This window comes from Pinus tabuliformis, chromosome 2_1 (genome assembly GCF_031772625.1).
Source record: "Pinus tabuliformis cultivar Carrire ecotype Pingquan chromosome 2_1, CPIR1, whole genome shotgun sequence".
Taxonomy (NCBI): Eukaryota; Viridiplantae; Streptophyta; class Pinopsida; order Pinales; family Pinaceae; genus Pinus; species Pinus tabuliformis.
Genome location: NC_142299.1, coordinates 830,296,764 through 830,323,922, shown reverse-complemented (window position 1 = coordinate 830,323,922; position 27,159 = coordinate 830,296,764). Strand labels below are relative to the sequence as shown.

General features: G+C 42.3%; 1 protein-coding gene across 1 annotated transcript in view; it reads left to right on the top strand.

Annotated features, from left to right (window-relative positions):
• Window positions 1-27,159, top strand: part of LOC149203220 (DUF21 domain-containing protein At4g14240-like) — a 210,673-nt gene that overhangs the window by 30,673 nt on the left and 152,841 nt on the right. The window contains exons 2-4 of the mRNA XM_089403363.1: window positions 20,523-20,599; window positions 22,418-22,501; window positions 22,658-22,771. Coding sequence (XP_089259489.1) covers window positions 20,523-20,599; window positions 22,418-22,501; window positions 22,658-22,771 — 275 coding nt within the window. The remainder of the gene's footprint in view (window positions 1-20,522; window positions 20,600-22,417; window positions 22,502-22,657; window positions 22,772-27,159) is intronic.

Below are 27,159 nucleotides of genomic sequence, written 5' to 3'. Positions count from 1 at the left end.
TTTTCAAGGGTGACTAGGTGGAACGCTGTGCTACTATTTTTAACTATTTTGATAATTGACCATCATGGAACATGACCATAGGTAACCTTGAGCTAAATTGTTGAAACTTGTCCAAGTTGACAACCTAGTGGGTAAATTAAAAATTATTTTGTAATATTTTATGAATTATTTAGTATTTACTAAGTCTCCAGAATGTGAATGACTAGTTAAATATTTTATTGAGGGAGAGTCAAAACTAGCCATTATCTAGTTGTTATAATTTTTCTATAAAGGCCAACCTTCTTGTCATTTGTAAGGTTGTTGTTCATTTGAGACGTGCTATCACCAACAAAGAACTCATTTTCATTGCAAACCCTTTTATAATTTCTTATGCATTGGTGGATTAGTTGTTGTTCTATTTCATTTCCTTGCTATATGTATTGAGCAATATCATTTTAATTCTATTACTTATTGTCGATGAGTAAAATTAGCCTAAGAGTAACATTGTTTTGCCATTGAGGAAGTACATAGTTACGTGGAAGAGAACAATTAGGGGGAGAACCCCACTTGTTTTTGTTTTGTTTTGTGGGTAGAATCAATCCAAGATCTTGGACTACTTCAAGAGAAGGCTTCATTATTCGTGTGATTTCGTATTTTACCGCAGACAAAGGATGAAGGTTGGAGACGCGACCAAGTGAAGAGGTCACTCCTAAGGGGATTCAAAAATATTTAGCAAGACTAAACAAAAGTGGGGGTGATTTTCTCAAGGACCAAACCCTTTCCCTTGACCAAAGCCATATATAGCGACTTAAGAGAATAACAAGGCCACACTTTGGCAAGAGGCGAGACTCCAATGGCATCGGTATATTGTGACAACCACAAAATCCAAAAATTCTTTGATTCTTTTTGTTTTTTGCAGATAGTTTAGGTAAAATTACTTGCGGTTTTTATTTTATATCTATTTAGCAATTTGTAATCTTGAGAAAAAGTGCCATAATTGTTAGACCTATATAAGATTTGATACAAGTCTATATTATTCCATATTTTACACTTACTATGTTGCATATATATAGGTTTACAAGGTTGTAATACATTAAATTTGCAATTTACAACCACTTAAAGCAAATTCTCATTAGGGAAATTTTGAGGTTTAAAATGGTTTTTCTAAGAAAAATAATAAAATAATAGTAAAAATAATAAAATAAGATTTATGAATTTCTAAAGAAAAAGAAAGGAAACTACTTTTTTTATTGTATTTTCGGCTCATCTCCTTCTAGGTTTAATCAAATGTCAAGTGTAGACACCTATTGGATGCATAATTAAATTCTGCGTCTAACGAGTACCCACTCTACATACTTCTGAGTAGACCCACAAAGAAAAAAATTAAACATATATGAAAAAAGCGTGTTCGTGGAATTAAATTCCACATCCAACGAGTACCCACGTTTTTTTGATGTATTTTCAAATTTTTTTCGATGTGGGTCTACTCGTAAGTATGCAGAGTGGGTACTCGTTAGATGAACAATTTAATTTTGCAAATATGCCTTTTTCATGTATTTTCAATTTTTTTAGATGTGGGTCTATTCAAAAGTATGCAAAGCGGGTACTTTGTTGGATATGAAATTTATTTAATTGTATTTTCAACTTATCTCTTTATAGGTTTACTCAAATGTTAGGTGTAGACACCCATTGGATGCAAATCCAATATCAAGTGTAGACATCCTTTGGATGCAAAATTAAATTCCACATCTAATGAGTACTCTACATACTTCTGAGTAGACCTACATCGAAAACAATTGAAAATAAATGAAAAAAACGTGTTCACATGCTCTTTTCAGTGGGTACTCGTTGGATTAAATTCGCGGAATTAAATTCCACATCTAACGAGTACCCACATGTATTCTCAATTTTTTTTGATGTGGGTCTATTCAGAAGTATGCAGAGTGGGTACTCGTTGGATGCACAAATGTCTACACTTGACATTTGAGTAAACCTATATGGAGATAAGCCAAAATACTATTAAAAAATTAGTTCTCTTTTTTTCCCTCTAAAATATTTATCCTTGGGGATGATATCATCATCTTGACTTCTGTAGGCTCTCTTAAAGTTAATTTTGTTCGTACATTTTTTGTTTTGAGGCCCATTTTTGACCTCAAAATTCCCCTAATGACAAGTTTCCATGTAAGTCATCATACCCTAGAACTTAACAAATAGTTGTAAACTATTTTCAGAATTTATATTTCATCTTTAGAGCCATTCTATTTCGATCTAGTCAATATAAATAGCATAAATCAAATATGGAATTTTCTGGGAACACACATAATTTTATTTAACCCAAACTTCTAAAATTCAATTTCCAGCAAGCTGAAAACTGAGTTTTCAGTGATTATTAGTGGAGCGGAGGTCCTAAAAAGCCTCTACATAAATCCTCTTACCATTACACCCCCTAGACTTTTTTTTGGTCAAGTGAGAATGGAGCCTTCTATTAACCGAACTAGTACATTACATATGTTACACGTCTATGCAAGTGCAGAGACCAAAACCAGAACTAGCCTGTTGTGGGAATGCCAACAACAGGAAACAAACCAAATCTCTCGGACTTTCAAAACCTAATAAACAGGCAGGAGTGTTAAACTCCCAAGGGCTCTCTATCATCCACAGACAACTGAAGGGCATCCGCTAAGCTCCAGACCATTGCTCCGGACCCGACGGTAATACAAACCTCAGTTAAAAAAGTTTGAAGTCCGCCCTTCTGAAAAAGCGTCAGCTCTTCTACGCCGTTGATCTTTTCAAGATCCAACGGTCCCATCACTTCCAGACTTCGAAACTTGCCCTCTTCTAACAACCGTCGATTTCGGTCCACCAGATCTAACGGCTCACCCGTTTTTTGCACGGTTAACTTGCGCACCCCAAATCCGCCCGAAAAGCAGTTTCCCTCTCTCACCTCACTGCTACGTGTCACAGTGTGAGTGGAATCAGAGCCAAAGGGGAATTACCGCTTACTGCCTTTCCTCCACCCGAAATCCACTCGTGGGTTTCTCCAACCCGCTACTACCAACTCGGACCCGATGAAAACACAAACCATAGTTCTCAACAAAGTTTGAAATCCGCCCCATCGAAGAAACCTCGGAACTTCTCCACTGTTGATCTATTCAAGATCCAACAGTCACAACATTTCCCGACTTCGAGACTTGCTCCTCGTTTGTCAACCGTCGATCTCGCTCCCCTAGATCTAACGGCTCACACGTATTTCGTACGGTTAACTTGCGCACTCCAAGTTCGCCGAAAAAAGCGATTTCCCTCTCTCACCTCGTTGCTACGTGTCACTGTGTGAGTGGAATCAGAGCCAACAGGTAAATACTGTTTACGACCTTTACTTCGCCCGAAATCCACTTTGGTTTTCTCCAGCCTGCTTCTGCTCGTTAATTGTCGGGTAACTTCCTCGCCCGAACACCATAGATCTATCTCAACCGAGATCTATTGGTCCAGAATCAGTCCTCACTCCACTGCATCCTGGTCTTCCTCCGCTGATCTTCGGACTGCTGCCAAACAAGCAAACAATTTAGGCTTCCCTATCCTCCCGCTTGTCTCCTGAGCCTCTTCGATCCATCCTGTCAATCCATCGATCCCTATCTTTGGCACCCTGACCGAGACAATCCTCTAACAGTTTGCCTGGGGGTAACAACTCCCAAACGTGCCGAGTGTCCCTTTCCTTATTAATCACTCCTTCATTCACTAGACGATCAACTAACATGTTAGCTTTTCTTTTCACATGGACAAAGCTAACAGTTTTTAAGGTTTGTAGGTGGGTATAGATATGGTGAAAGACCTACGATAGCCTCCAATGTTTCGACACTTTATCCAGTGATGTACCATTGCATATTTTCTTGGCCGCTCTAATAATCAATTCCAAATCTGCTTCAATGATGACATTGTGTGAATTTGAATCCACCAAGATTTCCAAGCATTGCTCTAAGGCCATGAGTTCTGCCATGTTATTAGTGGCCTTCCCCAAGTGGCCATGAAAGATCTCCTTTATTTGACCCTGTTCATCTCTAATAACACCCCCAAAACCAGCTAACCCTGGGTTGCCCTTAGAAGCTCCGTCTATATTGACCTTTAAGAAGCCATGTGGAGGAGGCTTCCAAATATTTATATCTGCATTTGTTTGGCTCACACCTTTGATTATGCCCTGTGGGCCTATAGACTGGAGACCCAAATGCAGTAGAATACACGCATCTTGGGGCAGAGGAGGGTCCTTAGAAAGTTTCCTCAACAAGCTGCTGACTGTGTCTTTGAGCTGCCTTAAAATTTGGTCAATTATATGCTGGGGCTTGCTTGCTTTGTTCTTGAAGATCCGATTATTGCGTTCTTTCCAAACATCCCAGATGACAAAGCCTGGAACCAGAGTCCAAGCTTTATTAATGATTTCATTCCCTGAGAAGTTTTTCCTCCAATTCTTCAAAGTGTTGGAGATGCTGAGTCTATCCCTATCAGTGTGCCTAAAGATTGAGGCCACCCATTCCCACACGGTAGAGGTGAAAGGGCAGAGGTTGAGAAGGTGATCCATCGTCTCCTCTTGTGAGCCACAAAGGTAACATTTGGATGGTCCAGTGAAGCCTTTTTTCAGGAGGTTCTCCCAAGTTAAAATTTTCCTTTGATGAACTAGCCAAATAAATAACTTTATTTTCATCCAGTGGGGGCTTTGCCAAAGATTCTTCCAAACTTGATCAGGGTTTAGGTAGTTAAATCCTGTTACTACCTGTTTAGCTTCTTTGAGGTTAAAGTTTCCTTCGGTGTTCTTTCCCCATCTTAGTTGATCAGGCAAGGAGGATACCAGAATCCTCCTATGCTCTAGATCCTGAGCAAGAGAGTCTGCCTGGGCCTTCAGAGGGCTCTCTTCACTGTGGCCTAGATCCTTCCAAATTCTCCATTTTCCATTGTTCCTTACCTGGTCCTAGAAGTCATTTACCATAAGTAGACCTTTGTTGTTTGTGTCATTCTTGAGAGCTGCTAATTCCTCCTTGTACAAGTTGGGTTCCTGTTGCCATTTATCCTCCCAAAATCATGCTAGGTTCCTAGCTCGAATCTCTCAGAAACTATGTTGCTGAACAATACCTTTATTTTCCCAGGCAAGTTTCCAAATGTGGGAGCCCTTAATATGCCTTGACATTCTAATGTGATCCTTCTCCTGCCAATTCTTGGCATATTTTTGTTTCCAAATCTTAGCCCAGGGAGTTGCCAATTCCTTGATCCACCTCCACCAGAGTTTAGCTCCCGAAACTCTGCTGAGGGTTTCAGGATCATGAAGCCCCAAGCCACCATGGCTCTTGGGTTTGTAGATCTTGTCCCAGGCTACTAAAGCCCATTTCTTTTTCTCTTCTCCTCTGCCCCATAGAAAATCCCTTTGTATGCTCCTGATCTGTTGCTTAATTCCTTTAGGAGCAGGAAGAGCTGAGAACATGAACATGGGAATTGCCTGCAAGACAGCCTGTGTGAGCACAAGGTTCCCCGCCAAATTTAAAGACCTGCATGCCCATTTTCTGATCTTGTCCTAAAGTTTATTTATTATTGGCTCCCACACTTCCTTGCTTAGAGGTTTATTTGTGAGAGGTATGCCCAGACACTTGGAAGGTAGCTGGTCCCTTTGAAACCCAAGAATTCTGGTGATGTTTCTCTGAATAACAATGTCGGTGTTAAAAAAAAACTTTTTATTTGTTGAGGCTTACCTCTGTGCCAGCTGCCATAGCAAAGTCATTTAAAATATGTTTGATTGTTTTGGCTTCCCTAACTGTGGGTATGCCCTGCAACATTGTGTCATCCACAAATTGTTGATGAGTGTTTGCCGCTCCATCCAAGGTGAGTTTGATACCCTAGATTCTTCCTTCAACATTTGCCATTTTAATCGCTCTGCCTAGCCCTTCCATCATGAGAACAAGGAGGAAGGGTGAGAGCGGATCCCCTTGTCTGAGACCTCTGGAGGGTGGGAAGAGTCTTGAAGGAGCACCATTAAGCAGGATGGAAAAACTGGTCGTGGTAATTAGTGCCATAACCCATCTTATCCAGTTTTGGTCAAAGCCTAAGACCAACTTAGCTTGTCGTAAGCTTTCGCTAGGTCCAACTGAATGATCATACCAGCTTATTTGTTGCTTTTGAGAGAGTGTACCACCTCATGCGCTTGGATGATGTTATTGAGGATTTGTCTTCCTTCCACATAGCCCGTTTGCTCCTTTGAGATGAGAGCTGGTAAAAGGGGCTTGAGTCTATTGGCGATCACCTTGGAAATAATTTTATACACCACATTGCATAAAGCTATGGGTCTGAAACCATCTGAAGTCATGGCTTTTTCCTGTTTTGGGATCAAAGCTATGAAGGAAGCATTAAAAGCCTTCAGAACCTTTTTGGATCTTCTTGAGTCTTCCACCACCTCAAGGATATCCTGTTTGACTGTTTTCCAGCAGGCTTTGAAGAAGTCTACATTGAACCCATCTGGGCCTAGAGCTTTTCCATTTTGCATTTCATTGATCACTTCACTGACCTCCTCTTCCGACACTGGCCTGTTAAGATTGTGGTTGTCCTCTCTGGTAACCAGCTGAGGGATATACTGAGTGAAATGGTTGATGAACCTGGATCTATCCTCCAGAGGCTCCTCTGCTATACTGAGGAAATGTTGTACAAGGACAGATTCCATGTCTTTGTGAGAGACGAGTTCTCTCCCTTGAGAATCTTTGAGCTTTGTGATTCTGTTGTGTGCCCTGTGATCCATGGTGGATTTATGAAAGAACTTCGTGTTTCTTTCTCCCTCTCTAATCCACTGTATCCTTGATTTCTGTCTCCAGAAAATCTCCTCTTGCAAGCACCGATCTTCCCATTCTTCCTGCAAAGAATCAACTAGCTTTTTCCGCTCCTCGGTAAAGCCCTCTGTGATGCTAATCTGATTGATCTCTTGGAGTTTTTGCTCAGCTTCTCTTTTGGCTTTGAAGATATTGCCAAATTCCTTTTTGTTCCAATCTTTAAGCCTGGATTTGATATGTTTAAGTTTCTGTTGGAGCAGGACATTCTGGTGCTTGAATGTTCAGATCCTCTCTCCACCATTTGTCAATATTACTGGTGAATTCAGGGTGAGAGAGCCAGGCATTTTCAAACCTGAAAGGTCTGTTTCTTGGTGTACCCATAAAAGTGGCTTCCAGCTATACAGGCCAATGGTCCGAACCTCCAAAGGGAAGAATAGAAGCTGTCATGGCAGGGCCTGAGAGAAAGAGGTCCTCTGAAATAATAAATCTATCTAGTTTAGAGGCGACTTGTGAAGCCCCTCCCCTCTTGTTGTTCCAGGTGAAGGTCCCATTTATTGTTTCAGTGTCCACTAACCCCATGTTCATTATGAAGTTTTGGAAGGCCATGGAGTCTCTGCCTAGCTGTCTGATACCACCTTTTTTCTCTGTAAGAGATCTTATCATATTGAAATCTCCTGCAACGATCCAGGGCATATTAGGGTGTCTTGCTCTTAGTTCCTCAAGGGAGGTGAGAAGCTTGAGTTTGTCTTCTTGCTTTTGAGGTCCATAGACATTTGTGATCATGTATATCTCCTTATCACCTAAAGGTTGACATACCAAAGAAAGATAGTTCCTAGATGCCTCAACATCCAGGATTCCAAATTTCTGGGGATCCCATAGTGTGAGAATCCCCCCTGCTGAGTTTTTTGCTTTAACCTCTAGATACTCATACTTGATTAGCCATTTATTATGAATTTCTCTAATCTTATCCATTGAACATTTTGTCTCCTGAATAAAAACCATATCTGGTTTTTCTTCTTTTATTCTATTACTGAGATTTCTTTGTTTCCTTCTATTTCCTATGCCTCTAATATTCTAGGTTGTGAGCTTCATTAAGAAAGGTTTGTAAAGGAATAACTGGTGAGATCTTTCATCTTACCTGAGTTAATCAATAGTTTCCCACATTCGTTCAACAACTCATTCTGTCTTTTTCTTCCTCTTTTCCTGCCTGGGTTCTTTGGAGATTGTGCCTGTGTCTCCTCCATCATCTTGACCCCTCTATGCTCTTGGCTTTCATGATTTCTTTTGACTCCAGATCCCTTCGATTGTGATCTCCATAGGAAGAGCTGTTGAACCCTATCATATTCCTCTTTTGGCAGGGAGTCCACTCCTTTGGTTGTCCCTTGTTCCAGAAATTTCTCTAGATCTAGATTTTCCCTATCTAGAATCTCCTGCAGTTCATGGTCCTTCGTTCTCGCCTCACTTGGAGTCATCTCATGGTCCCTATTTATCTCCATACTACTTGGCAGATCCTCCTTTTGCTGGCTATTTTCTATGATATCTTCCATGCTGTCATCCCTTTCCTTCTTAGTGATAATGTTCTCCATTTCCTGGTTTGTTTCTTTGTTTCCTTCTTCTTCTTCTAGGATCTTAAAGCTATTGTGGCTCGGTTGTCTTTCCTCATTGGTCTTCTTTTGTGGCCGCTTTCCGCCTTTCCCTTTGCCCCCAACCTTGGTAAAACCCTCGGGATTTTTATCCACAGTGGGTTTCACATTTCTCTCCATGTTGTTTGTTGGGCAGTCTCTATATAGATGCCCATGCTCATGGCGTTTGCGGCACCTAAATGGGATGTGCTCGTAGTCCATTGCCTGCACCCATTCTTCATCATATACTTCTAAAATTATCGCGTTCGGAAGTGCTCTAGATAAGTCCATTTCCACACATATCTGGGCGAAGGAGGTGTATTTTCCTTTCAGAGTCGCATCTGAGATCTTTAGAAAATGCCCCAGTTTGTTGCCTATTGTTTTCAGAGATTCCGGTAGCCAATAATCCAGAGGAAGGGAGTATAGTCTGATCCATACCGGTACCGATGTGAATGTCTCGCGTTCTGGGACAAAGTTCATCATCCATGGCCGCATGTAGAGGCCTGCCGCAGCATAGAAATATGGTCCTCCTTCGAACACTCTGTCTTTATCCTCTAGGCTTGTGAATACTACTGTGAAGAAGCCCTTAGATCCCAGATGAAGGTGTATTCCCCCTTTGGCTTCTAGTGGCTCCTTATCCATATGTGCAGTGCCCTCTCCGTCGGCCATATCCCCATGAATTTGCATATGACTGCATATTCCGTCATATGATCCCTATGTGCTTGTAGCACTGGGTCGCTTAAGATGACCTGAGGAATGATGTTTGACTTGGGTTTGCAGACCCTAGTTGTCCTTATGGAAGTAGGTTTTTGACTGCTACCCCCTTTTTCCTTCTCCTTACTAGCTTCCTGCTGATCCCCTTCTTGTTCATGAGGTTTGTTTCTTCCCAATATTTCTGTGTTTCTTGCCTCTGTTGCCTTCTCCAGAGGTTTCTTGAAACGCTACTTTCCCGTGTCCTTGCTTCTATCCGTAACTACTTGACTGTAGGAGGGAGCAACACTCCCCCCTGCGCGTCCTGCCATGGTGCCCAATGTTAAAACCCTAACGCCAACCCTAGATCAAGTTGCAGAGCTCGATTAGCAGCCTGGTTCACTACACTTTCAGTTCTATCTACACCCCCTAGACTTGATTCGTAAATTGTCGTAGATATTCCACTGGAAAGTTCATCACAACAGATCTGATAATATTATATTAAAAATTTGAAATTCTACACTATTATAGTTTTACTAGATTTCTGGATCTGTAGATTTATTATTAATAGTGCATGCATGCGAATGAAAATTATGCAAAAAACAGAGAACGACAAAATAAAAGCTCACACACACAGAAAACACAAGATATGTTATGGGAAACCCTTTCGGGAGAAAACCCAACTGGAAGGTGAGGCCGCTCCACTCTCTTTCTTTGTTTTGAAATATCACTGCAAGTATAAAAAAGTATGGCTTCTGGCCCGTGGGATGCTACAGTGAACAAATCCTCTCTGTGTGCTCTACCTCCTATCCCTCTTGGCTATTTTTTGCTCAGCTATGGAACAAATGCATTTGAAAGAATAGAAAATGCCTCTTCCTCCTAGTGGTCTGTTTATAACACAACCCGATAGCCTATTAGTGGTTAAGTTTGACTACCTCAAACTCTTAACCAGAGTTACAATATAGACTCTTCTAGAGTCTTTCATGTCATAATCACATGACTAGCCCCTTTTCCATGAATAATGGGGGCTGTTGTGGCATCCTCCTGAATTATGGGTGTGAAAATAGGATGGCCAACTTTTGAGTGGCATAACTTTCGCATATAGACTTTGATTGATGCGTTTCTTGCACCGTTGGAAAGATTTTTGTGTATAGAATAACATGAAAAGATGCAGTGCTAAAGAAACAAAGTTTTACCTCCTAAAGATTTTGTCATTTGGAATCTAAAGTTGGCTTGTCTTGTCGTGAGTTGTAAGAATTTTCAATTTTTTCACTTACATCACTCACACTTAAGCTCTAAAATTTTGATATTGTTGATGGTACAAGCTGCTTTGGCATTTGAAATATAATTGGCATTGTGATAAGAACATCTTGAATAGTTGTGTTGGGTATCTTGAAATCATTGGCTAATTTGTCCTAAATATCTTTTGGATTGATATATTGGCACTTGTCTTGTTTTAAGATTGTCTTCTAGTTGAAGTACTATTGTCATAAAGGGTAATCATAACTTAAGTACTTAAACACTTAAACAATCTTAACTCAAGTGACTTCACTCATAATCATTGCATAAGCATTCTAGTCTTAGCTTTGCACTTAATAACTTACCTCCAAGCATAAGCTTGGTTGATAGACTCCTAGGACAACCCTCTCTCATCTAGCTTGAGGGATTCAACCCTTCTTAGTGGTTAACACAGTGACCTTGCAGTTGTCAGAGCCATAGTCTCTACAACGCTGGAGGCACTGGGTGGTTGGAACACAGGGGGAGGTATCGTTAATCAGGCCATTGCTTGCTTCTTGTTGGCTTCCATCTCACAACCTACTTTGAAGACTGTTTCTCAAAACAGTTAAGGGAAAGGTTCAACTTAGATTAGGCATTTAATCTAAAATTAACCAAGATCCTTGCATCACACCTAGTTCTTAGGAGTTGCATCTTCATATAGGTTAGTTCATCATATAAGTGACAGTTGTCCATCCGGTTACTTGGCTATAATTTTTAATAAGCAAGAAGTTTTGACTCCATCAGGCATTGGTCTCAATATTAAATATGATCAAATCCTTAATCTTGCTATATTCTACCAAGTAGCTAGGCCACTTAACTGTATCTCCCGAACAAGTTGGTTCCCAACTTGTTTTCCTCCACCTCATTTCCATAGGGACTATCTCCCATAGCATGCTGTTGGGAGATAACTAGAACGGAGTGGGTGGGGATCAGAGTGACAGCCCTTGCCCTGAGCAGTTGTCGTGGTGCCTGTACAATCCGAGTGACAACAGGTCCCAGTTAGGGGTAGGGGGAACAAAAGATGAAGAAGCAAAACTTGTCAAAGGTCAAGTGTTTCAGGTGTGGCAAGTTTGGCCACTACAGTACTTAGTGTCCTCTCAGGAAGAAGGACAAGCAGGAGCAAGACCGGAAGGAAGCATCAGCCGAGATTGACAAGTTGTCTTCCAGGTTGGAGGAAGACTTCGCGATGATGGCAACCATACCTCTAGGAGTGAGGTGGGGTGACTTGGAGTTGTAGCCCCAGAGAGCTACAAAGTTGGGTAGGGTCCTTGAGGATTCCTTGATCCAGGTGGATATTGGTGGCCACCTGCCAAGTCCACCTGGACCCCCACCATTGTTCTTCTCAGCATTTTCAGTTTCCTTAATTGTAGCACAACTTACTATTTTTAGTAGTTTTTCGGGTCCTGAACTTCCGGAGCCGTTTTGAGGCCCTAAATGACGTTTTTTGGGGAATCCGGGGGGCCCGTTCCAACAATGATAGTGCTCGGATAGATCTTTCTAACGAGCTATTGTATGCGTCAAACGGAGATCGTATGCCAAAGTTACGACCCCGAGAAGTTGATGTACCAACTTACCCCAAACGGGGCCCATAGTTTTGGCGTTTCATCTTCTAGGGTTAGGTTTTGGAATGTTAAGGGTTTTTCCACTGTTTCTCAACAATAAATAGGCCTTCGAGCCTCATTGTAAGACAGTTCAGAGGCATGTAGCCATCACATCTCTTCTCAGAGATAAGCTACCATCGCCCTAGCTGGTTTCTTTCCATTTCTGTTTGTAAGCATATTTCAGTATTTTTCATTAATGAAATGAAGTATTATTTCCGCTGCATCTCTGTATTTATGGTTATCGCATCTCTGTGTTTATGGTTATCTCTGTAATCTATTGCGTTCCTGTCTAAATCCGGATCAGTGGTATCGGAGCGGTCTGCTTTTTCTCTGTTTTTCTTTGCATGTCCCCAACAAGGTCGGGATATAAGGAGTTAGGGCTTGAACTGGTTGAACCTTTGCAAGACCAGCCTCGCAAATCCCGACGGCCTCCCATGGCGGATGAGAAGAAAGACGAGGGGGCAGGAGATCCCATCAAAATCTTGCTCGAAGAAGCCCTCGAGCGACAACAGAACGCGATGATGGACAGCTTTGCCCAGATCCTTCAGCGGCTACCCAGAAGCAACGCATCGACTTCCAGCAGCTACTCTGGAAACGCCACACCCTTTAAGGTACAAGTTAATTTTGAAATCCCCATATTCGAGGGTCAGATAGACGCAGATGCCGTAGATAAATGGTTAAATCTGCTAGAGGGTTATTTTTCTGTTCATGAATTTTCGAGTCGGGAAAAGATTGTTTTTGCTCTTCTCAAAGCAGCCCCCCACGTCAAGGACTGGTGGGAAACCTACTGCGAGTAGAAGGATGGAAGTACTGGCTCACTATTTTCAGCCGCACCCACCTGGTATTCGTTTCGGAATGCCATCAAGGAGCAGTACTACCCTGTTGGAAGCTATGAGGATGAATACATAAAGTGGACCACGCTGCGGCAGGGAAGGGACCAAGACGTGCCGGAGTTCACCAATCTTTTCCATACCCTTCGCACAAAGTTGGGTATCAAGGATTCGGAGCAACATTTGATACTCAAATACCGTGGCTGCCTACACAAGTACATCCAGGAAGAAATACAATTCCTAAACATCTCCTCGCTCGGCGCAGCATATCGATATCCCGTCAAGGTCGAGCAGAAGTTTAAACAAAAGAAGCGAGACTTTGGATCTGCGAATCCAAAGCAGGGGAAAGGTGCCCCTAAACCACAGAACAAAGGACAAAGCCAAGGCGGGACAGCCCAAGACAACCAGCCGAAGCTGCAAGCAAAGAACAGCGCCGCGAAGCCGAGAAAGGACACTGGAAAATGGTGCGAGTTCCATAAGAGCTCCACTCACAACACAAGTGAGTGTCGGGCCAAGCAGTCACTGGTGGCTGAGCTAAAGGTTTCAGAATCGGATGCATGTTCCGACTCTGAGTCAGAACCCGATAAGGGGAATGAAAAAGGGAAGCAGATCATTGACGCGGACCCCAGCGCCATTGTCGCTACCGCAAAGATCCAGAAAAATGAACCCGAAGATCCAGAGGAGGAGGAGCGTCTCTTCCACTCCCAGATGTGGGTAAAGGGCTCCCCGATACAGTTCATTGTTGATAGCGGGAGTCAAAAGAATCTCATTTCGGCAGAGGTCGTGAAGCGGTTGGGCTTACCGACCACAGCACATCCACAACCATACACCATTGGGTGGCTTCACCAAGGACGAGATCTTCGCGTGAGCTAGCAGTGTCGCCTTCCATACAACATCAAGCCCTTCACGGATGAGGTATTGTGTGACATTGCTCCCCTTGAAGTTTGTGATGTATTACTAGGACAACCATACTTGTGGAAGCGACATGCTGTGTATGAATCAAGGCCTCGTGCTGTTATTATTACATTGGGAAATAAGTTGTACAGGATACCAGAGGTAGCACCACCTACCGCCATCTCTTTGATTACTGCAAAACAATGCAGTAAGATCATTTCCAAAACCAGGAAATTTGTTTTCCTGATAATACGCCCTCAAGGAAAGAAGAAGACAGTGGCCGCGGCCTCTAGACGGGGTCCCTTTGCACGACAACTACAGATGGACAAGGTTGTGGAGGAGTACGAGGACATCTTCACCTCCCCGGCAGGGGTTCCTCTGCACTGTCAAGTCAAGCACTCCATCGATCTGACCCCAGGTGCGCCGCTACCCAATGGACCAATTTATCGGCGCTCCGTTCTGGAGAACGATGAAATCAAGAGGCAGATTCAGGAGCTCCTGCAGAAAGGTCACATCCGTCCGAGTTCATCGCCCTGTGGGAGCCCGATCGTGTTGGTACAGAAGAAGGATGGGACGTGGAGACTCTGTATTGACTATCGGGTGCTGAACAAGATCACTGTCCGTAATAGGTACCCGATCCCGCGGATTGATGACCTCCTAGACCAACTAAAGGGGGCGAAATATTTCAGCAAGATCGATCTGAAGTCAGGATATCACCAGGTACCAATCGAACCCTCTGATGTGTGGAAGACTGCCTTCAAATCCAAGGAGGGCCTCTTCGAATGGTTGGTTATGCCTTTCGGATTGACGAATGCTCCTGCAACCTTCATGAGGCTAATGGATGACATCTTGCGGCCATTCACCAACTCCTTTGTAGTAGTATACTTGGATGACATTCTGATCTTCAGCCAGAGTTGGGAAGAGCACCTCCACCACATCCGACAGGTTCTCTAAACACTGCGGCAACACAAGCTATGTGCCAATTTGAAGAAATGCACTTTTGGCATGACCCAGGTTCAGTATTTGGGATATATCATTGATGAACAGGGGGTGCATGTCGATCCAGCCAAGATCCAAGTCATTCGGGATTGGCCCTCTCCAACCACTCTAACAGAGCTCCGCAGCTTTCTAGGTCTTGCCAACTTTTACCGCAGGTTTGTGTTGGGGTTTTCTCATATTTCTTGGCCCTTGAGTCAAGTCACCAAGGGAGGGGCGAAAGCAAAATTCTTTTGGTCTGAATCTCAACAGAAGGCATTCATGGAGTTGAAGGATCGCCTCTGCACGGCACCAGTGCTCGCGTTACCAGATTTACAACAACCATTTGAGGTCGAGACAGATGCCTCTGACTATGCTATTGGGGCAGTCCTTACTCAACATGGACATCCAGTGGCATATCACAGTGAAACACTTTCAGACACAGTCCGGAAGTACCCCACTTATGATAAAGAGATGTATTCCATTGTACAGGCCTGCCGACAATGGAAGCATTACATTTTGGGGAAGGAAACGGTCATCCACACAGACCATCGACCCCTGCAGTTCATACAGACCCAAGGGAAATTGCAGAATGATCGCCATCAGAAGTGGTCTACATACCTGCAACAGTTCCACTTGAATATCAAGTATAAGAAGGGCAACACCAATAATGTTGCAGATTGCCTCAGTCGACCACCGATCATGGCGTTAACCACCGTGCTCAACTCTTGTGGGCACGAGACTTCTGATTGGCCACTTCTCTACAAAAGCGACCCAGAATTTGGCCACACATACCAAACACTCTTGGAGGGTCGGCATGTTCCAGATTTTCACCTTCAGGATGCCTTATTATGCCACCTCGGTCACCTTTGTGTTCCTTCAAGCGAGCGTGCCAAGATGATTTGGGAAGCCCACTACAGTTGGGCTGCTGGGCATTTCGGGGTCGAGAAAACAGTGGCAGTTCTGCAAAATTATTTCTGTTGGCCGAATCTTCGACAGGATGTTGGAAAGTACATCAGATCATGTACTGCCTGTGCCATTGCCAAACCGACCATTAAGAAGCACGACCTCTATACCCTGTTGCCTACCCCAAGTCGACCTTGGGAATCCATCTCCATGGATTACATGTCAGGCCTTCCTTCCACGAAGCATGGAAATGACTGTGTTTTTGTGGTCGTCGACAGGTTCTCGAAGATGGCCATTATGGTGGCCTGCAAGAAGAATATCACAGCAGAAGCCACTGCTAAACTCTTCTTTGAACGAGTGTGGGTGCACTTTGGAATCCCACAGTCTATCATCTCAGATCGGGACAGTCGGTTTCTCAGCACATTTTGGTCCAGTCTCTGGTCAATGCTGGACACCAAACTCACGAAGTCCACAGCCTTCCATCCTCAAACTGATGGCCAGACAGAGGTTGTCAATAGGATGATTGTGCACATTCTGCGCATGTATAACTCAAAGCATCCACGCACATGGGACGAGAGCCTCCCCTATGTTCAGCACAGCTACAACCGAGCTCTTCACAGCTCCACTGGCCATAGGCCTTTTCAGGTGGGTTTGGGATTCCAGCCACTATGCCCCATTGATGTGGCCATGCCACTTGCAGCTACTCACATAAATTCAGCTCATGTCCAGTCCGAAACAGATAAGGCCACCAGCTTCATCGAGCGCATCCAACACATTCGCCAGCAGGTCCATGACATTCTTGAGAAATCAAATGCCAAGTACAAGCAGCGACATGATCAACATCGGGTGCCACACAAGTTTCAGGTGGGCGACAAAGTCTGGTTGCATTTGCAAAAGGAACGCCTTACTGGAGCCTATCGGAAATTGAGACCACTCCGATATGGTCCTTACACCATTACTAAGGCTATGGGAGACAATGCATTTGAGCTTAGCATTCCCCCATTCCTTGGCCTGCACCCAGTGTTCAATGTGGACCGCCTTCGGCCATACTTTCCACCATTGCTAGACACATCCGACATTGCAGAACAGCTCAAACCCACAGAATTAAATCCAGATTGCATGGAACAAGCTGCAACTGATCGGATCATGGACACACAGATCAAGAACACTCGCCAACAGAATATCCAACTGTATCGAGTTGTCAAAGCAGGCCAACTCCTTCAGCAGGGCAAGTGGCTCACCAGGGAACAAGTTCAACAAAAGTTTCCTCATCTCATGGAGGAGCTCAACGCAATGGGGACCATTGCTTCCTAAGGGGGGAGGAATGATCCAGGTGGATATTGGTGGCCACCTGCCAAGTCCACCTGGACCCCCACCATTGTTCTTCTCAGCATTTTCAGTTTCCTTAATTGTAGCACAACTTACTATTTTTAGCAGTTTTTCGGGTCCTGAACTTCCGGAGCCGTTTTGAGGCCCTAAACGACGTTTTTTGGGGAATCCGGGGGCAATCCATGGACCCATGTTGCCCGTTCCAACAATGATAGTGCTCGGATAGATCTTTCTAACGAGCTATTGTATGCGTCAAACGGAGATCGTATGCCAAAGTTACGACCTCGGGAAGTTGATGTACCAACTTACCCCAAACGGGGCCCATAGTTTTGGCGTTTCATTTTCTAGGGTTAGGTTTTGGAATGTTAAGGGTTTTTCCACTGTTTCTCAACAATAAATAGGCCTTCGAGCCTCATTGTAAGACAGTTCAGAGGCATGTAGCCATCACATCTCTTCTCAGAGATAAGCTACCATTGCCCTAACTGGTTTCTTTCCATTTCTGTTTGTAAGCATATTTCAGTATTTTTCATTAATGAAATGAAGTATTATTTCCGCTGCATCTCTGTATTTATGGTTATCGCATCTCTGTGTTTATGGTTATCTCTGTAATCTATTGTGTTCCTGTCTAAATCCGGATCATTCCTCCTCATGGATCATCACCTTGCTACTGGGGCCCACAGTATTTAGTAGCAGGATGGATTAGTGTCAGAAATGTAGTCAAATTCCAGAGTGACAGTCGCAAACTAGTAGCAGTCAGGTGCTGAGAAGCACAGTGCAATGTTGGTAGCAGTGCATAGTGGCACGGGGTAGAGTCAACAACAGTGCATATTCTTCAGTGGACAGAGGTGGCTAGTAGTAGTAAGGATTTAGGAGACAGATGCATCATATTGAACACAATTGATTCAATATTTTGGATGCTTCTCAGTTGCAATGGTTGCATTTGCAGTAGCAATAGATGAGAGGGAGTTGCATTGCAAATGCAGAGTTGGCAGCAGTATGGTAGTGTTAGGAGCAACACAATTGCAACATCAGAGTTGCGCAGTGGTTGGTGAGCAGAATGGCTAGACATTAGCAGCGTGACAGGAGGTGGTACAGAGACAAGGTGTTGTGGCAGGGTGTGCAACACTAGAACAGAGTCCTCGCTAAGAGGGAGTGTTAGTTTTTGTAGCATCGGATGTGTTCTAGTCACGAAAATTAGTGAAGGGGCTAGAATACATGAGATCTCCATAACCCATAAATCGTTTTTGGAAATTCTACATAGAGATGACTTAATTAGATTACTAACCGATTTTTAAATATTTTGTAAGCCTAAACTTAGGGAATATGGTTAATTAATCATAATTAATTAAGTCAAGGTGAGAATTCTCTAGAAACTCACACAGATCGACTCGATGTGATCCTAGCCCTTGATTAAGTTTTAATCTTGGCCGTTGGTGTTCCAACAAAGGATTATAAGAAAAAGTCGATGGGTAGATAGACAGTACACTTGTGGGGTTCAATTTCCTTGATAGTTCGATTTCTAGAGTAGTCGCAGTCAGTGGCCGGAAGAGTTCGATCTTCAAGAGGGAAGCAGAGATACTGAGGGGAAGGGACAGTGAGCCAAAGGAAGTTTTCTAGATCCGGTGAGGCAACTGCAAGTGGCAGAAGCATTCCATGCAGAAGTTGCGCAAGGGTTGCGCAAAATCTTTAGCAGCGCAGTTCGATTTAATTGGAGAGGAAGTTGATTCAACGTCCAGAGGCTGAAAAAGTCTTCCGGAGGTCTGGAGAGTCACTTCCAGTGGCATAGATAGGCAAGACAGCTTGATCAAAGGCTGAACAAAGCCACACATGCGAGAGGCAACGCTGGGACTGCGCAGAGGGCCTACGTAGGGGTTTGGATGACTAGTTTTTTTGGAGGAGCCAGTGCCGGGATTGCTTGTGGGGTGAGAGAATTTTCTCTCGAATTGTTTTTTGTCAGATACTTGCTGATTGGATAGCCAGTAAGGCATCCATAGATTGTACTCAAAATTTCACAGTTGCGTAATAATAATACCCTCAGCTGCTGCACCGGTTTTCCCAAGTTGGGTTTTTTCGGGGACAATTGTCCAAAAATCATTGTGTCATATTTTTATGTGTGTGCTAGCATTTCTCGGTTTCTAGTGCTATTATTTTCTGCAGTTTTATTTGTGAAGGTTGCATGGTGATATATTCAGTGTTTGCCATAGCAAATAAATTGTTAAATTAATTAACAATTAGAAGAAAAATTTCCAGTTGTTGCAATAGGATTTCAGTAGTGAAATTTTCATACCTCCTAGGTGAAGTGAGAGACAAAAATACAGTTGAGATCGTTCAGTCATCCAAATCACCCTCGATTCATATTAGTATACCTGAAAACATTAAGTAAAAGCACATGATTACAAAATGGTCAAAGTACTTGCTGATAGATGACCGACCTTTCTTCAAGAGGGAATGCCGTATGGGAGAAAGAAATCTGACTAAAGCAATATGTGGAGGATCTATGGCATCATGTCATGTGCTGATCAATAGGGCTGCTGGTTGGAGGGTTGTCCAAGGAGGAGAAAAAGTTCTCCTATGGATTACCCACTTACTGGTGGGTTATAGTCACCACTGTCACCTAAGCAACATACCCTCTAACTAGAATTTTACAAAAGTATGATGCAATTAAGCCTCCTAGGTTCTCTATTTTATAGGTTTTTTGGCAAGATCCTAGGGAAAGCCAGATTTCATTTGGCATTTGCTCCCTTGAATGGGACGATATTAAAAGCCTTACATTTGTATAATCCACAATGTTATCTATATAAATCCATTTTGAGAAATTCCCTCACATCTTGTAAATTTTGTGGTAGAAAGTTCCAGAGAACAGGTTAAATCCCTGAATCTCAAATATATCTTGGTTGATTGATATTTTAAGGGTTGTAATTCGTTAACATGTTCTCATGGAACAGCTTTATTTAGAGTATGTTTAGATAGCCAAATTTGTTTTTTATCACATACAGTCATATTGTCTTCTTTGTAGTGAAAAAGAACATTCCATTTGCTAAAATATAGATGCTTCATGCAAACTATTATTTTTATTCCGGTTATTACAAACCCACCCATCCATAAATAGGGCCCACGCAAGCAAAAATCTCTGATTTTTCTTATTCTATATTTCACCTGAGAGATAGCCTCATCATTAAGAATAGTATAACATATGCCCTCACCTAAATTCAATGTTGTTTGCCCATCCCTGCCTCTACTGTGCCCCTCTCCATTGTTGCCTTCTGAATCCTTGCATGATTCATCCTCTTGCAAAACCCATATTTGAAACCCCTACTGTGGGAGAAGGGTTAGATTACAAAACATCGCAATTCAAAATCAAGTTAGTGCCGCCTTTACTCTCTTCCCTTCCTAAACGGCTCTCATACACAGTAAACATTCTATTTTGCTAGGGGTTGGGTGCTCTGAGTAATGCAGTACCAACTGTGGGATTCAATGCCTCTCCAAAATCCTAACTCTCAAAATTTAAGGTTTTGTTTTATGCATTTCTTATCCATCTAATGTTTTCTGATGCATTTATTTTGACGTTCACATTGCTAATTTTGGTTAGAAGTTCACCTTTTAGTTGTGATTTTTTCATTGTAGGTGCCATCTTACCAGTGGTAAAAAAGCAGCATCAGCTTCTTGTGACACTGCTCTTATGTAATGCCGTGGCAATGGAGGTATGTTTCTTTTTGTTTGCTATTATAATGAATTTAGCTACAAATTCACCATAATTCATTGTTTCTTATGATTGATATCATTTTAAAGGACAGGATATTTCCTTCTTTCATCAATTGAAATTCACCAATGAAGTTTCAACAATAATAGAGATATGCTTAGCTCCTGGACATCATTTCTAATTCAAGAAGTACTCATTTAAGCATCAGGAAATAAACAAGTGGTCACAATTTTGGAGGAAGATCCTAAAAGCTTCCAATTATTATAAATACAATCATTAGCTTAGAATCCAGATGCCCGCCCCCAGACTTTGTTGTCTGTATGTTGTTTTTTAAGAGTGTTAGTTTGTGTCCATCCCCTGCCATTATTCCATTGAGCAAATCAACCTAAAATTTCTATAAATTCTACACTTCCTAATTGGTTAGGAATACATAAGGCTTCTGCACCCAAATTATTTGCTCTATCCTCTTTGTTCCTCTTATTCAAATTATAATTTATACTATATCTATTTATTTATTTTTATAACATGGTAAATTGGTAACTCGTTGGAGTAATCTGGGCAAGGCTCAACATCAAACCTAGTGGCTGCCACTTTAACACCAAGCGTACATCCAACATCCCATAAGGCAGATATACCAGGAATTTATGACTCGAGCAGAGACTCCATGAGGGTGGGGGAGCCTACTCCTTGAGCCTTATCACAACAGGCCAAAGATGGTCCCCCCCGGCCCCCCCACCTCGTGGGATTTGAAACTGGGTGGAGGGGATAACATCCCATTGTGCCAACCACTCGGTCATCCCATGAGGAGACATTTATACTATAGTCATAAGAATTGGGTTCTCCATGATTACTATGGATCCACTGATTCCTTTTTGTTTTAGTCTACATCCTTTTCCTATAAAATTCTTTGTGCATCAATTTGGGAAAGGGGCTTGCACACTCATGAGGTGCATATTATGCGAATCACTTGTATTCAATCTCTTGGCATATTCGCCGACAAAACATTAAAACAAGTGGCTTGGGGTATTTTTTAAGGATTCAAATATATTATTTATGTATAGTATTCTAGGCGGCTATTCAAGTTTGAAAAACCATACATATACAATGTATATAAATATTCAATTAAAAACATATAATTAATTATTAAAATTTGTAAATTTTTAACGAATATTGTCAATTTAATCACGTTTATATAAAAAATAGATGAATTTATAATCAAATTGATGAATATATTTTTTTTCAAATAATACCAAAAAAAAGTTAAAACAACCAATTTGCAAAATTTTACCCCTAAAAAATACCCAAACAACTAGATAACCTACTATTAACCAAGCCCGTTGAAATGATATGTTGTCTTAATTCTCCCGAGGTCATGTACTTTCATCTACTTATTTCATTTTCATGCAAGTACGGCCAGTTTTTTTAATAGGGGTTAGAAAATGATCTTTTGCCCTTAGCGATCAATGATCAAGCTAGTAAAATATTCTGTAATGGAAAAACTGCTACTAGAGAAATTCGAGGAAATATTAGAATCTGGTGCTGGTTAGATGACAGCTTAGATGATTGAATCAAATGATAAATCTTTTATTTTAGAGCTCTGAGAGTTTTGTTTTTTTATGTACAGGGAACATGTGGTATTCCATTAATAAATTTTAAATAACGAGTTTGTCTTCTGGGTCATTTTGGTACCCCCGAGGGGAAATTCGAAATAATCAGTTTTTATTTGAGCTCGTTTCAACTGTCTTGCGCCCTCTTTACTCTTTTTTAATCTGTAGCTAAGAATATTGGTAAGCAAAATGGTGTATTATTCTTTCTGCAGGCTCTTCCTATCTATCTGGAAAAGATCTTCAACACCGTAGTTGCTGTGATTCTCTCAGTGACTTTTGTCCTCGCTTTTGGGGAGGTGAAATACAACTTCCAGATTTTCTAACCTGTGGGAAGTGATTTGTTAAATTGACCTTGCAAGTATTTAATATTGCTTTCTCTTTCGTGAAATCCATCCTAAGACTGTCTGAATTTTGCAAAATATAGAACTACACATTCTTATCTTGTTGTACAGGTTATCCCACAAGCAATATGTTCACAACACGGACTTTCTGTTGGTGCAAATTTACTGTGGCTTGTGCGCATCCTTATGTTTATTTGCTACCCTATTGCCTATCCAATATCGAAGGTAACGCATACGATGATTCATTTAGTTGTATTTTATTCATGCAAAATATGGATGATTTCATGCTTTAGATTAGACAACTTTTTAATTTTCTCATTTTGTCTGCATATGGCTGTTAGCATAGGTTTCTTGAAGAGAAATGCTTGTTTATTATTTTTGTACCTGATATTTAATTTAAGGCAATATTTGCTCATTTAAAGGTTGTGTTATTTTCCTCAAACACCTACTACTTTGTATCTTAGATTTCTTCCATTGCTCAATTCATTCTAGTGGACGGCTTATGCCACTGTTAATATGCAACTAAATGAAAACATAGATGATAGAAGTTTGTAGCTCCATTTTATTAGATAGAATTAGTGTTAAATTATGGTATGTTCTATGCTTAGAGCAGTTTACTTATTTTTTTTCTTATTACCCACAGATTAGCAATCACATATACATTAAGTAAAGTGTAGATAGAACATTAAATGATCAACAGAAAACAAGCCAAGACAAGAGACACAAGATGTGGCGGCGAGCCAGGGACAAACCCCAATGCGGGGAAACCCTTTGATCAAATCTTCTTTTATCTTCAATAGTTCAGCAGAGAGAAATAGTACAAAATCTGAATTTTGTAATTCTATATCCGTGGCAGCAAACCCTAGATCAGCAAAGTCGAACTTGGTCAAACTAGTTGAAATTGACCTCTAAAATGCTTGGTCAATTTCCGGTCAACTTGTTCTTGAATAGCTTGAAGAAACAGCCTTTGAACAGCCCCAAAAGTACAGTCAATTTGCAGATTTCTGAAGTCAACTTGCAGCCCTAAACTAGGGCAGTCAACACCGGTCAAACCAGAGGTCAGATCACCTTGGTTTTCATGCCAAAAATTGCGGCCTGCCTAGGAGAGGCAACCACACCCAATCCGCACTTCTAGATGGTAAACGCTTGGTCAACGCTAGTCAAAGTGATGACTTGCTGCCCTAGCGTCCTTCTTTCTGCGTCTTCCTTGCCCTAGGACGTCTCCCTTTCAGCCACACGTGTGAGAGAGAGAGAGGCTCATTTTATGCGTAAGAGAGAGAGAGAGAGAGAGAGAGAAGATGAGTGAATGAATTGTCCAAATGAGGAGGAGGCTCCTTGTATTTATATGCAAACGTTGAGGGTGAATAGATGTGACTGTTGGGCTTCTAAGCCTACATAAGTTTGTTGGCCGACCTTGACAATTTGTCCATAATCAAAATAAATTCATGTCTCCATAAATACTTATCGAAATCGGATGATCTTTAGATCAATCCTACACCTCTCGATGAGAGGAATCTAGGAAAAATATCAAAAGCCATAAATAAGGTGATCCACATGGAGTTTGGCCCTAGTTGCCAATTTTAACACTCCCTCTCAATTAGGGAGAAATCCATCTGCAATCCGTCGGACCGTCGCTACTATCCATCCATCAAATGCACTGTCCTGTACAGCTTGACCCCACTTTGCTCTACTCTGCTCGAACTATGAAGAAGAAGAAATGATCGAGGATGTATCATACCATCCTCCACTGACCCAAAGTCAGTCTCAGAGTGTGAACCACTCTCACTGATCTCAGATCAATATCATTGATCCCAGATCAATGGAGGTCATCCTAGCATAGGGAGTATGGTAGATACAACGATGCGTCCATCGATAGTACTACTGTGGTCCCTATCCTCATTTCCCTGCTCATTGATTAGATGAGAGGTACTTCCCATGAGTCCCAGACTGCATGGGTAGGATGCCTCGGCAGGAGAACTAATCATCCTATCCATAAGAGAACGAATCATCCTGTCTAGTGGATGCCATGGAGAACTAATCATCCCAGCCTACAGGAGAATTAATCATCCTGTTCCATAGTCGCCACGGAGAACGAATCATCTTGGCCCACAGAAGAACTAATCATCCTGTTCCACAGTTGCCACGGGGTGTCACAGGGGAAGGTTGAACCTTTTACCCTGTACATAGTGCTCCACCAGGGGATGGTGAGTCGCCCTGTGGTCACATGTCGCTCCAAGAAGTACCCCGCGCCCCCCTGGAGCTCCCAGAGCTCAATACATCATACTCGACCCTAATAAGAGGGTCTCTGAACGACACTAAGTTGTTCTCAGAAAGTCAGGAATTTGACCTTTCCTAGGGGCTTTGTCAAAATGTGGGCGACTTGTTCATCTGTACCAATATGTTGGAGCCTTATTGCTCCTCGCTGCACCATATCTCGAATATAGTGGTACCTGATATCGATATGCTTGGAGCGATCATGAAATATGGGATTCTCTGATAAATGGATCCTGCTCTGGTTGTCACACAGCATCACGGTGGTATCCAATGTAAATCCAAACAGCGCATTGAAGAGCTTTCGCAACTAGACTGCCTCACAAGAGGCCATGCTAGCAGCAATGTACTCTGCCTCGGCGGTGCTCAAAGCCACCAACTTCTGCTTCCTGCTCATCCAGGATATCGAGGCAGATCCCAAAGAGAAACAGCACTAGGAAGTGCTCTTTCGGTCCACCACACTGCTTGCCTAATCAGCATCAATATACCCAAGTAGTCTCACATCTCCGGCAGTGTATCTCAACCCATGAGTGATTGTGCCACGAAGATATCTCGATAGATTCTTGGCACCAATTCAATGTGAGTGGTGAGGCTCAACCATATGTTGACTCAATGTGTTGACTGCAAAGCATATATCCGGACGGGAGTTCACCAAGAACATTAATGCTCCAACGAGTTGACGATACTCGGTAGCATTTCGTAAAACAGGTCCGGCAGCACTACCGCTTAACTTCTTGAAGTCAAGCTCCATTGGGGTAGTTACGGGCTTGCAGTCCACCATGCCGAATCTCTCCAATATCTTCACCACATATTTTCCTTGAGATAGGAAAATCTCCCCTAGTTTCTGCCAGACTTCCAGTCCTAGGAAATAGTGCATAAGTCCTAGGTCTTTCATCTCGAACTCAGAAGCCAGCTCCCTCTTACATTCGTGAATGAGAGGGTCTACACCTATTAGAAAGAGGTCGTCAACATATAACAACAGTATGAGAGGCTTGTCATCTATAACCTTAAAGTAAAGGTTAGGGTCGGCTTCACTCATAGTGAATCCCAGCCAAGTAGCTATCGATCCTCTCATACCATGCTCGGGGTGCTTGCTTTAGCCCATAGAGGGCCTTCTTCAACCTGCACACATGAGATTCTCGATCATAAATCTCAAATCCTTTGGGTTGCTCCACATAGACCTCCTCTTTGATTGAACCATGTAAGAACGCAGTCTTGACATCCATCTGATGTAGGTTCCATCCTTGCGAATCAGCAAGGGCTATGATCAAGCGGATGGTGTTATATCGGGCAACAGGTGCAAATATCTCGTCATAGTCTATACCTTCCTTTTGGGAGAAGCCATGAGTGACAAAACGAGCCTTATACTTTTCTGCACTTCCATCAACTGCATGCTTTATTTTGTAAAGTCATTTTGAAGTGACAACTGCTTTGTCCTGGGGTTTGGGGACCACATCCCAAACATCGTTTTTCATAATGGACTCATATTCCTCGGTCATAGTATCCTTCCATACTTGATGCTTGATAGCATCTGTGAATGACGAAGGCTCATTTTGAATGATCGTGCTCATGATGGTTAGGTATCCCTGATACCTATTCGGCTTCTTACTTTTACGGAAGGTTCCTCTGGGTGCAATGTGTCCTTCAGCATCAAGTGTCCCCCTAAGCCATGGAGGCCTCTTCCTAGAAGAGGAAGGCTCTTGCGAAGGAGGATCAATAGGATCCATAGGTTCTTCCACATTGGGCATCGTCTCATCTTCCTTTTCCTTCGGTTCCCTGGTGTCAGCTTCTTTAGATCCCCTTAAAGTAGGAAGATTGTCTACTTTGCTAAGAGCCATATCTTTGTCAAAGGTGACATCATGACTAATCTTGACTTCCCTTTGACCAGCTACATAGATTCTATAGCCCTTAGTATTTTCGCTATAGCCCACAAAGATTCCTTTCTTTCCAGATGCACCCAATTTATTCCTTTTCTCTTTAGGCACATGAAAATATACAGGGCTTCCAAAATTTTTAAAATGAGATACGCCAGGTTTCTTACCGGTGAGCATTTCTTTGGAAGTCTTGGAACCCAATGCTTGATGAGGGCATCGGTTTTGTACATATATGGCGGTATTTGCAGCTTTGGCCCATAGAAACTTCGAAAATCTTTGATCATGGAGCATAGCACGGACAGCTTCCACAATTGTACGATTCTTCCTGCCACACCATTCTGCTCAGGAGTATATGCTATAGTAGTCTCCCTTTTAATGCTAGCCTCTTTGCAAAAGTCATGAAACTCATTGGATTCATATTCAGTCCCATTATCAGTCCTTAAGGTCTTGATCTTATTTTTAGTTTGA